Here is a 13,711-nt window from a genome sequence, read left to right on the forward strand (position 1 = left end):
CCGTTAGTAGACCACTAGTGGGTTGTTACTGATAATCTTATTAGGAAACATTATAGTTAAAAAATACTATTATAGTAAATTCAATTAATTCAAAGTCATAATTTCCATTTTAAGTATTTCTACATAGCTTAAACAATTGGAGTATGATAATATCATATGCAGTAAAAATAATGTCTAAAATAACACAAAGAGAAAGAACCGTTTGAAAATTTAACCCCTTTTGAAAGTTGATGCATTGATCCCCAATGCAGGACCCGCATACTAAAATCATGTTTACAACTCCGACGGAGTTTAATATTCTTCGAGCCACCATCTCCGCTTGTTAGCGACAGGTGTTGGCTAGAATATCTTTAGATAATTAGCTTTGACAATTATTACTTCATTGCTGGATTAAATTTTGTAATATTATTATAGCTTTATCTCCACAATACTATAGCGTCCGCTTTAATTTCATTGTGTACTGATTTTGCCCGTTGGTCTCATCCTTAACCTTTTATATGTAACTAGCTGTTGTTTTTGTTTATGTGGCATTCAATTTTGTTCTAGTTCTAAAAAAAATTAAAGTTTTCAGTATCGGCCTTAAATGCGGGGTTTGCTGCTGTCCGCTGAGAAGTTCTGTCCTCTATCTCCAACAACATTCATCAGATCTTCACAAAGTTCGGGCAAAAATAAACACATACTATAACCTCTATAGTACAAAAATAATTATTTAAATCGGTTATAATTTGTCGGAGTTATGGTGTGAAATCGTCAAACACATTCATCCCCTCTCCCAAAAGAACCAAACCTAATGTCGGGATAAAAAGTATCCTATATTACTTCTAACACTTACAAGAATATGTGTACAAAGTTTCACGAGGATCGGTTAAGTAGTTCTTGCGTGAAAGCGTAACAAAGAAACTTACATTGACATTTATAATATTTGTAGGGATAAGGATAGGGATAGGGATATCAAAAGGGTAAGGATGAGACAGACTGCTTTTTCTTTCCATGAACGACCAACATATTTTTCCACTATTTAAATATAGAGTTATTTCAGGTTAGGCGGGCGGGCCGCAGACAGTCAATATTATTGACAATATATTTACTAATGCACACAAGCAATATTATTGTTAATATTCAGAATATTGATGTATGTATGATGAATATTAATGATATTATTAGAATAAATAATAAATAAACAAATTCTCAATGTCTTCTTATTGCCCTAGAAATTATCATCTTAAAACAACGTTCTACCGAATAAAAGGTTCGGTTTATTCGGTATTTAATAATATATTTGAAATTTATTATATATTTGAATGAATAATAATAATACTTTAAGTTTACTTTATAATATGTATGGACGACCATACAAAGTAAAGTATTCAATCCTCATGTGAAAGCGTGTTTGGCCTCTAAATAATAAAATGCCTTTAGGATTGTTGGGAAACTGAGTAACTTGGATGACACTCCAATCAAAAGCATTTTGTCCATGTATAAAGATAATGGTGAACAAACATTTGTAAAGAGCTGGGGTTAAACTCGAATGCACTCTTAATCCCGATGCAAACAGCAGCGGAATGCAAGTTACGCGAAATTTACTACAAAGTATGTTCTAATTCAAACCGTTTCACTAGTACAAGCATAAACGCTGCTATTTTAGTAAAAGGGATATGAAATTTTCTTTTTTGCTCTAACTTTTAACACGATATTGCTCCCTTAACGTTGTTAAAAACTACGTTAGTAGGGACACTTTTGAATACTGGGTAAGTACCCTCCTACTAATACTACAGAAGGACCTTCATGTATTCTTGGTTTTCTTTTACCCTGTCATGTGATATTAATGCATTTAGCTTTAAGGGCAGAGTGTTTAAATGTATACTTTATATTCTTTAATTGCTCCACTTTAGGCTTTTGTGGCAATTTCTGTCTATAAAAATGTGATTACCAGCCGATGACTGCGATCGCGTATGTAAAGAAATACAAAATTGTAGTAAGATTGGTATGGAAGTATAGATTTAAAATCGTCTTCTTAACTAGAGCAATAGCTAAATAAAGCAATAACACAATGGAAATTTTATCTAATTATATTGAATTTATAATAATAAATTTCATATCATCTACTTAACATTCAGTCAAAAAGAAATGTAGGTAAGTCTAAATAAACTCCTCTTTTACGCGTAAACGTGTGCGGTAATGAAATCCGAGCTTAGCACAGCAGGAGGGATTATTGAGGAGAGGCGTCACGCTCACCCTCACTGTATTACATAAATGATTTATTTCCAACGCACTCGACATATTCCTGCAGATAACACCTGTGCCGAATTCAGATTTATGGTCGCGTATCGGGCATTAGCCAGGACAAATGCTATTGTAATTCTGTCAGCGTTGACGTTTGTGCGATTTCCTTCTGCTCTAAGATTAGTACTTTAGAATGCCAACAAATTAGAAGCGTCTAGAATAAAGTGTTAGCACGTAGTAAAACTCCATAGAGTAGCGCTGTAGTGACATAGTAGTATTTTGTAACGTGATTGATTTTGAGGGAGTAGCGTTACTTTAAAAAAGCTAAAGAAAAATAATAAAAAGATTATTAATTTTTATTTGTTTACAATTAAGAAAAAAAAAAGTAAACATTATTATTTTCACTACTTGTACCTACTATTGCAAAACCTAAGAAAACTTAGTACACAACATATGTCTTTGACATCCAAACATAACAAAATTGCTATTTAGATCCATCCTATACGCCTACCTACCTATTGGGACGGCCTATTGGCGCAGTTTGTAGCGATCCTGCTTTCTGAGTCCAAAACCGTGGTTCGATTCCCACAACTGAAAAATGTTTGTGTGATGAACATGAAGTTGTATATTATAAGTATTTATGTGTACTTATTATTCATAAATAATATTCATCAGTCATCTTAGTACCCAAAACACAAGTTACGCTTACTTTGGGGGCTAGATGGCTATGTGTGTATTGCAGCGCCATCTGTCGGGCTGATTTGTGAATCTTAACCATCCAGGGTGCCACCCAAACGCGTACCGAAAAATTCATTCAAATCGGTCCAGCCGTCTATGAGGAGTTCAGTGACATACACACGCACACAAGAAATATATATATATAAAGATTATTATTCTGTTATTTTATTTATAGGGTTCATTTTCCATGATAACTATTTTGCATATCACCTCTATTCGTTGACTGCAGTCTCATATGATGGTAAGTTGTGATGTAGTCTAAGATGGTTTTGGGGTGTACCTACTTATTAAGGGTATAGCAGCTATGAGTCAAACCCTTAGTAATTTGTTTCCACGCGGCATCGTATCGTTTAGGTGGTAATCTAAGAGCCTCCCCTAGAGTAAAATCAGAAATTATTAATTTCACACTTGCGCTTGCCGGCGATCAAAGTCAATGTCAAAGACAAAGTCAAAGTCAAAAATATCTTTATTCAAGTACGCCCATAGGTGGCACTTTTGATGCGTACATGAGAATTACACGGTAGTGAGATGATGGCGATAGCCACATTCGTAAACTTAAAACTAAAGCTACGAGGGTTCCAAACGCGTCTTGGTCTAAGAAGAAGCCCACAACAAACTTAGCCGGGTGTTTTTTTTTGTTATCACCATCTCACATTGTCATTTAAAATTATTAGAAGAGCAACCTGGTTAGAGCAATAATTCACACCCAAGCCTTTTTATCGATTACGTAGTCCTTAATACTATAATAGGACTTTTCTATAACCTTACGTTTAATACAAACTGAACTTTTTAAGAGACATCTCCAAGATGTCAATAGGTAATTTATTGTAGAATTGTATGTAATTTCCTTTATCCTGACAGCTCCTACTTATAAGACCACAGCGCTCACGACTGCATCATTGGAGATCGTTGTAATTCTTTTATTGCGTGAAGGAGAGACAACTATACTTTCACATTTATGCTATTAGCCCAGTACAAGAAGAAAAGAGATGCAGTAGTTCAGCGGTTTAGATCTTGTGGAAAATGCCGCCCACTAGACAGCGTCACGACAGTTTGTAGAACCCTTACGGTTGAGACCAGTAAGGGTCCTTTCTTCACTCCACATTAACCTGTTTCGATGTTTTCGTCGGATCTCTGCAATATACTCTGTGCTACTATTTTTTTTTTTTTTTAATATTAATAGCGGCAAAGAGCAAGTGGGTCACCTGATGGTAAGTGATCACCGCCGCCCATAAACATTTGCAGCACCAGAGGAGCCACCGATGCGTTGCCGGCTTTTAAGGAATTTGTTTATCCGCCCCTTGAATAACCCTAGATTGAATTTTTGAGGAAACACATCAGATGGGAGATTGTTCCACAGTTTGCTAGTGCGCAGTAGAAATGATCTGGTATTTCGAACAGTAGAAGAATACCAGGCATCCAGATGATGAGGGTGGAATTTATTTCTACGACGTGAGGTGCGGTCAGAGAACAGGGAAGGAGGTATCAACGCAAACAACTCTTCGGAACACTCTCCATTATAGAGTTGATAGAACACTACTAGAAAGGATAAGTCTGTGACGGTTAGATACATGTCCAGTTCACGAGCTAGTGGAGACGAAACTCTTGTGTTCAGAGAGGCCTTGGTGGAACGCGTTAATCTGGCCTTAAGCGAGGTGTCCGATTGGGGTGACACTAATCTGGTACAGTTTAATGCTTCCAAAACCCAAGCGTGTTTGTTTTCCGCCAAACGGAGTCCGTTCCCCTAACTCCGACTTTCCGAAATGTATCTGTGCCAATCACGAATAGTATTGAGCTCCTAGGTATCAGCATTTCGTTCAATCTAAGCTTTGGACAATGCATCGAGTCCAAAGCTAAAACTGCTGGCAAAAAACTTGGCATCCTCAACAAAGTTAAGCGCTACTTCACGCCAGAACAGCTTCTAACCCTGTCCCAAGCTCAGGTTCGGTCGTGCATGGAGTACTGCAGCCATTTATGGGATGGCCGTGCCAAGTACCAGCTCGATGCTTTGGATTCGGTGGATCGTCGTGCTAGGAGACTCATTGGCAACGACCTTGTAGTCAGTAGACTTCAAAGCCTTGAACACCGGCGCAAGGTTGCTTGTCTGGCTGTTTTCTACAAGATACATTTCGGAGAGTGTGCTCAGGAGCTATTCGATTTAGTCAAACCATCTCCTTTCTACCATCGAACTGCGAGGCACCGAAAGAATCTGCACCGTTACGTGGTTGAAATACCATCAACACGAAGCGTTTTGCTTCTTCCTTTCTGATCCGCACCGCAAAGGCCTGGAATGCCCTCCCATCTTCCGTCTTCCCTGATACCTATAATCTGGGTACCTTCAAATCAAGAGTGAATAGGCATCTTCTAGGCAAGCGCGCTTCATCTTAGGCTGCATCATCATTTGCCATCAGGTGTGATTGCAGTCAAGCACTTGTCTATATACTTAAAAAAAAAAAAAATAATAATAAGTAGAGAAATCATTACGATTCATATTAAGAACCACCTTTATAATTAAATTATTCGAGTTTCTTATGCAATATACCTAATACCTGTCTATACGTTAAGGCACGTATCGATAATATATGAATATTTCCCAATTTATTTTATACGCGTTTTGGCTTTTCATATTTGTAATTTCAATAAGCATTCGCGGAATTTCCACTTTACCATCGCACATTTTTCTTTCACAAAATAAGAAATATTTTGTACGAGATTATAAAAACGTATCAAGATAAGACGTGGCGCTTACTTTCTTTAAGGTGGATGCAGATTGACAAAAAAATTGGAAATAAATAAGTACCTTCACAAAAACAATTACAAATCACAAATCAAACATTATACCTTTTTTATTGAATGCGTGATAGATTGTTTGCGTTTGATGTAGTTGAATCGCAAACTTCGATATCGAATTATTTTTATTTAACATCCACACAGAAAAATACTCATGTTTAACACACAAAAACTTACAGTAGTGGGAATCGAGCCCACATGCTTTGCCTCAGAAAGCGGGAAACTGCCCACTGCGCCAAGCGCCCTCTAGGTAGTACTTCTCAGTACCAGCCCGGACTAAGGAAATTGCCCATATTGCATCACCATGCTTTGGAGAGCACGTAAAGCCGGAGCACTAGCAACCGATAAAGCCAGCCAATTCGCATTAGAGCAGCGTATGCTGTCTAAGGTTTAAATCGCTTTATCCTATAAGATTGGAAACCAACAGCGTATAAGATGTAGGTACCTTGTCATGGGACCTTAATTTACTAAGAATGACGGTAAAAATAAATTGTATTTCCAACCGTTAAACATTTCCCTTCCAGTCTGTATCTACCTTAAGGCACATCTCTTTAACATGACATAACAGAGATTGTCCTACCACAATGATATCTACACAATAGCATTACAGGAAGAATACAATCATATTATCTACCTACTAGAAATGATGTGAACTTTATATTATGTGAGTCGATTACAGGATCCTTTGCGCATATGGGACGCATTTTTATATATGATAAATTACGGATGGAATTCTGCTTTTATAAAATGAGTACATTTAGTTTAAGTTGTAGCTTTATTTCGTTACGATGTTTTATCGTTCCATTATAATCCGTTATACGTACGCCCGTTAATAGTCTCTGCACATAATTTTATCGTCGACCTGTTAGATGAATGCGATATAAATCAGTGCAAACAGGTTTTTAGTTATATCTAGCAACTATATGCTCGTTTTATAGGAAAAAGATAGAAAAAGTTAGTGTTAAAAGGAGTATAACAAAAACCGATTCGCAATCTGGGTCTCCTAGTCATCCATTAGGTTAGATTGAGGGGTTTTTAAGTGCAAATAGGTCGTTGGAGTGAAAATTTAAAGAAAAGTCATAGACTTTTGTGGTGTTGGAATCCAGTAGTATTAGTTTTGGGCAATATTTATTTTAACTCTACTGAATTAGTTGAATACCTACTTTAATCCGGTAAACATAGGTATTCGATCGAATTTCAGATCACTGTGTGGAGCCAAGAAATGTATTGGATACTTTGAAATATATTCTATCAAATTACAGATCACTGTACTGTGAAGCAACTATATTATGTATATTATGTTAAAGACCTATTAATTATTTATTTATTAGTTAGTAGATTGTACAGCAAGTACGAACATAAAAGAAGCCATTTTTCCGAGACGTTTATCCTCATAAGCTGAAATCCAGGATAGATTTTCTAGACAAGTATATGATAGGAGAATAAATTTTGTTACCAAGTTGTATTCTTTCTATTCAATTCCATTTCCAGAAAATAAAACCGTGGTAGTGTATGTAAAGGTCTACTTGTCCATAAACTTTTGATCCTATAACATAAGCTTTAGGTCGAAGACCTATACCGCCTGCTAAACAGTTTTCATAGAAAATATGAAGTTTATGAACTGTTTTAATTTTTTTCTATTCCTATTTATCCATAAATATTTTAATGCCTAGGAGCATTAAAACAGTTCAATTCAGTTCAGTTCAGTTCAGTTCAGTCCACTTGCATCTTCGATCAATAATGTAGGTACTAGATATTATGCAGTCGCACATAATATAATCTAGGAGGAATGACGATTCGAAATGATCAGTTTTTGTTCTATTAATGATCGTTATCTGTTGAGTATTCAAATTTACTAAACAAGAACTGAGATAATATGTTAATTTTATAGTTTCTTAAAACAATAAGCAAGAATACAATGGTGCCAAGGGTTAAAATAACTGCTATTCTTTTCCGCGGAAAACATTCTGAAATGGCCGTCAGAAATATAAGATCTGTCACCATTTAATATTATTTAGAAGTTTGAATGTTATAGAATTTATACGAAAATAGGCACCCAATTCTTGAGTGATAGAATATTTTTTACACACTTTAATAAATCACTGACAAAGCATCTAGCATAAAAAAGGACTTTAAGAACATGAGAAGTGAAAATATTATTTTTATTTTCATGTATTATTCATTACTGAAATCCAGTGCTTGTCAGCAGACGCTGTATCAAACGAGCAAAGTTTTGCTATGGCATATTCTGTTAAATTGAACGTCTCCTAGGCGGCGTATTTGCAAAGTTTCGTATAAACATCTCTGTGGAAAGGTAAACAAGTTTAGTTCAGCTCATTTTGACACTCCGAGGAGACGTACGAACAAAGTTCTAGCGTCGTCTAATTAAGAAATAACTTCGGCCTGTTCATTTCAATTTCATTCAAAGCATAAACAGTACTGAAGTTTGGTTGCGTACCCCATTATCCTCTTAGATTTATTGTTTAATTTTCCCTCATGCAATATTAGCTTTAATACAATTGAATTAAAGATCATAATCACAATGATGCAAAATAGAGTCGTTTACTATCCGTATGACTAATGCCAAATGTCGGTTGGTAATGATCGTAATTCATCATTTATCATTGTTGTATGAATCATTTACAATTTGTAAATATGTATTTTTGTTTTCATCGAACCTGAAGGAATACCTCGGTAAAAGTTCGTTGTGACCTTATGACTTGCTAGTAAGAGCAATTCATACCTTGGCATCGTTTCCGCATCTCTTAGAATTATAATTTAGTTTTACAATTTTACAACCAGCTTAAGAAGTAGGTACAATACTTAAGATATCTTATATCAAGACTTTCTATTGACGGCCGATTGGCGAAGTGTCTAACATCTAATCTAACAAATGTTTGTTTTTCGTTCTTTTTTTATCAAACAACTTTTTATATATGTAAAATTACTAGGAAAGTAAGAATAATATACCCGTATTTTTTGAAGTAGAAAGTTTTTTTTTAAATTCCATTACCCCTAAAGAGTTTTGACGCTTACGCCACTCCTTTCCTCAGTTTCTGTGGGCTTCCACGAGTAGGCACCACTACTCGGCTCTTGCTAATAATAAAATAATAATTGTTCTATAGTTTGACAACATTACATAAACTCTCATCATGATCACATCAACCCATTACCGGCCACTATATACATATTAGTAATCACGGGTCTCCTATGGGAATCAATTGTAAGACCTAGGCTAGGGAGCTCGAGCCACAAATCGGCCGAGCATAGATAGATAAGTCTGATTAGTCTAAGTTCTTTCTGTAGAAAGTCTTTATTGCACATACAGAAAAAAAACAAACATAGTTAATAGGTTTAGATTTAATTTTATAATGATTAATAAAACGTATTCTGCAATCTGCTGCGACCCTAAATATAAGTGTTGTAAAAATATTATTGCTTGAGTTAAATATAGGTTGGTACTCCAAATCCTTTTCTAATTGACATCGTGCTGGAACGCTTAACCACTCGGCGAATAAATTGAAGTTGGATGTTTATTCAAACATGAAAAACCATATCTCTGATCATTTACCAAGTACCATTTATTATAGTGAAATCCTCAAAGCTTTTAACATGATTTGTTTGAAAAAAGGTGAAATCAAAGTAGGTACTTTTCGTATACAATCCCGAAAATTTCCATATCTAAATGGAAAACCGGGCCCGGTCCAATCAATTTATCCCTTAATATCCTCAAGCAATTTATACCACCTGTACAATAAATATTTATAATTTTCTCTTATCTTCCAACTTTATGGAAAAAAAACAGTAGAAAATAAACCATACTGAGTTATTTCTAAGTCCAGCTGCTGTTAGTGGCAGTTCTTTTGTTATAAAATACAGACTTAGACAAAAGAATATTAGATTTTCTTAATTTATTAGATTTTACTTACTATATCACTATGGGCAGCGCTTTTGTTCGATGGTTTTGAAGGATTTGTTTTCGTGCGTTAAAAGTACCTTTATATCAATACCAGCTCTATTGCTATGTATTTCTAAGCAATTGACACTTAGCAATTTAGTGTTACGGTATACGATGCCGCCGTAAAATCGATCGGGCGTTTCATAACGCAAACAGTTTAGCCCGCTGCCATCTTAGACTGCATCATCACGTAACACCAGATAAGATTACAGTCAAGGGCTAACTTGCATTGAAATAAATAACAAGACACTATCGAAAGAAGTACAAACAAACAACTGCATTTTCGTGTATTTTCATATTATATTTAAAAATGTTTCGTTGACCTTTACTCTATTACGTACGTATCAGGCCATAGTTAGGTCAACGACCTTAAAATACTGTGTGGGTGGTTTATTTGGGGTTTCTCTCAAGAAATTCTTAGTACAAGTCCGGCGTTTAATAGCATTTTCTAGGGTCCACCCACGTGCCTTATTAGTTATGCCAGGGGTCAACCTATGCAAACTCGCTAAAGCGTTTTTATCCAAGTTTGATACTTATGGAACGCCCTTACGGGATCAGTGTTTTCTGCAACGTATAACTTAAGTATATTCCCGTACCGTCACTAGATATTGACCACCTTCCTGGCGCAACGGTGAGCGCTGCGAATTAAATATGAGGTCCCGGCCTCGATTTCCGGCAGGGCCTATTTGGGAATTTATAATTTCAGAATTTTCTCTGGTTCGGTCTGGGGAGGCTTTGGCCGTGGATAGTTACCACCATACCGATAAAGACGGGCCGCGAAGTGTTCCGGTGCGAGTGAGTAGAAACCGATTAAGGGTTTGACTACTACTACCTAACAGTTTATCCTACCATCTTAGGCTGCATCATCACTTACCATCAGGTGAGATTGCAGTCAAGGGCTAACTTGTAGTGGAATAAAAAAAAATGCAAGCGTGTATAGACTTTTTCTAATTTTCTAAGCAAGTGCGCTCAAACCTAGACTTTACTTTTCATCATGATAGCAAAAATAAATGGCATACTAGAATAATGACTATGATATGGAAGATAATGACTATGATAACTCTAAATTTTTTTAGAAATTTTAAATACGAAAGTGCCATATAGTTAAAAAATAAATAAAAAAAAACAGTGTATTTCGGTAAGAAACTCAGTGGTATCAATATATCGCTGAAGCCTTCTTTTAAGAGTTGTATTACTACCCCTGTGTCAGAAGACTCATAGTTATACAGAGACAGTGCTATATAGTTTACCAGGAAAAAACCGGAGCGTATAAAGCGAGACATTTTATTTTAGACATTATCCAAATGAAAATGCGCCAGCACTACAGTCTAAATGTTAATCTTCTATTTTACCCCAAGAGCTATTTAATTCAGTTGAACGGGCGGCCATGCATCAAGAGTGACCCAGTGCTTCATTTCAGGCCATTAAGTGGACACTCGAATAAGCAATTGGCTCTAGCGTTTTAGTGCTCTTGCCAGGTAGTAAGTAATGAGTTTATTGCGTATATTTTTGTCTAACAGTACAAGAATGGGGGTAATGTTCTTCTGGTGTAGGTATGTGCCCCCTTTTCATAGCCTGAAGCCAAAACCGGATCATAGATTTCAATAAATAAGGTGTCTTACGTTGTTTCACTCGTGTGTTATCATCTCAGCGCAGCGTATTAACGTACTACTGCGGGACACAAGGCTCTTCTCTCATAGGAGGTAGAGTTTTAGAGTAGGTACTGACCTCACTTTTCCGTTTTGGGTTAGCTTACTTAGAAATAAAAGAAAACATTTTTTTTACATCTTGGTGATATTAGCCGGGACAATCGGTAATTTGTTAACCCTTAACTGGTAAATATAATTTGTTTTAATAGCAATACCCAAAACCTGTAAAGTGTTGACCTTATATGGGAATCGAACCTAGGACGTAGTATCCAAGCACGAGCCACAGACAGACATGTGTAATATTTAAGGGTTTATAAATGAAGTAAGTTTCTTTATTCTACCATAACTTGTCTACCATGGATTTGGCGTTATAACTTACACGGTGATTTTTGCTCGTGGTACTATAATATCATGATGAACGAGATAAATAATTGCGGTAGTTTAATGCAGCAGAAAAAAATAATCGAATTGTTATTCATGTTTAAATTTTTGTGACTGGTGTAGTATACTACAATTATTTGGAATATAGTTTAGAACATTTAAAGGTCTGTAGATATTCTGATAAAACTGTGTAGGTATATCGTTAGAAGTCTTACATCATTAAAAATTATACTGGCTGTAAATTTATCGAAAAATTTTCAATATAGTCGCTCTATGGCGCCATTTTCAAGAGTGAAATATAGTACGATGTTCGGCAGTCTTGTTTTAAAATTATTTTTAATCACGTACAGCTTGTTCCGTAATATTTTATTTTGAAACTCGTTTTAATGGTTTATATAAATCTTTTAATATCGATAGCAATACGATGTCTGAACTTCTATGATATATAGTTTCGAGTAGTTTAAACTTCATATTTTTTTTTCAGGAACGGTTTTAATAACCAAATTGGAACTTAAACAAAAACTGTTACTGTTCTTTATTGTTTCTTAGACCCAGGACATTGTTCGGGCATTTTGTCTTACCCAATACGTATAGTATGCTTATTTTTTGTAATAATTGATAACCCAAGCCATCTACTTGGGTTCACCTGATGGAAATTTATAACCATCGCTTATGTACCAAATATTAAAATTAATAGGTATAGAATTCTTCCAGAAGTGAAGTTTCTTCACTGTGAGAAAAATTGAATGGACAAATTCTGAGTAGGTTCTCACAGAATTAACTGATACTTGTAAGAATAAGAATGCAGACACAGATATAGTGTAAATACCAAACGTAAACTATCTATATATATAAAAATGTTATGTTGGTTAGTGTACGCTTCAAAAACTCAAAAAGTTCTGCACCGATCGAGCTGAAATTTTAGCATGATATATAATCCGCATCATGGATTTTTTAAATCTAATTTTTGGATTAGTCACATATCCGCGACCGCGAAACTACAGTTTTATTCAACGATCGATGTACCAGTGACCGCGCCATCTGCCGAAAGCGAGAAAAACACTCGCTGACATATGTAACGTATTATTTGTTTTGTTTCTCATTTCTCAACCATTCCATACAAATGTGCCACAGCGAAGCGTAGCAGGGTACAACTAGTTACTTTTGAATATATTTAAACATACAATAATATATGAAATTCACACTTCGCAGGGCATGCCAGGAGCGAGTCCAAAGTGCCGCCCCGTATCCATCAAGATGAGGCGGTGATATTAAGCCTCATATGCCAGACTGGAACAAATCATTGCTATTTGGCGCCAGAAAGAAGCCTGGCCGTGGTAAGTACTTTCTTTGACAAGCTTGGTCATGAACCTTGGTTTATTTGAAGGATTCTAGTAGTGCCTACTACTAGAATCCTTCAAATAAAGAGTACATACTTATCATGAGACGAAATCGCTGGTATCATTATTATTATCTTTGGCTATTTTTGTGACTTACTTACTACTTACTTTCTTCATTACAGAAATGTAGCTCGAAGACACTCCTTAAATAGCCGTTAAATTGAGTCTAGCGCTGGTCTATTTTATTAACTCTCCGAAAATATTATAAAATTATTATTTTTACAAAAAAAATATGAACTTGAATGAAGCAATTTCACCAGCTTGTACCAATCACTTGTTTTCATTGTAAAGAAATTTCCGTTTCAATTTCGAGAGTCCTATTTCAATTTGTAGAACGAGCGCCGGCCATGTATCAGGGCGGGCCTAGTATTTCATTTCTGCCATTAAGACGGCACTGAAACTCCATTTTATCATGAAAAACTATTCGATATCGTAAAGCTTTGACACGCGAATTTATTGCTTGTTTCGGCGTACAACTCTCGTGTGGAGCACGCTGTAAATTGAAGTCACGATCTATACTGTGAATGCGTATTTTTATAGTACGCCTATTTTTTTTCATCTGTCCGAAAGAT

The 13,711-nt window shown here is 35.7% G+C and overlaps 1 protein-coding gene across 1 annotated transcript in view; it reads left to right on the forward strand.

The window, feature by feature from the left end:
- Positions 1-12,992: 12,992 nt before the first annotated feature.
- LOC120628657 overlaps positions 12,993-13,711 on the forward strand; it is a 473,143-nt gene continuing 472,424 nt past the window's right edge. Inside the window, exon 1 of the mRNA XM_039897205.1 lies at positions 12,993-13,076. Within this exon, the coding sequence (XP_039753139.1) occupies positions 13,022-13,076 (55 nt within the window). The 5' untranslated portion in view covers positions 12,993-13,021. The remainder of the gene's footprint in view (positions 13,077-13,711) is intronic.

This window comes from Pararge aegeria, chromosome 13, assembly GCF_905163445.1.
Source record: "Pararge aegeria chromosome 13, ilParAegt1.1, whole genome shotgun sequence".
NCBI lineage: Eukaryota > Metazoa > Arthropoda > Insecta > Lepidoptera > Nymphalidae > Pararge > Pararge aegeria.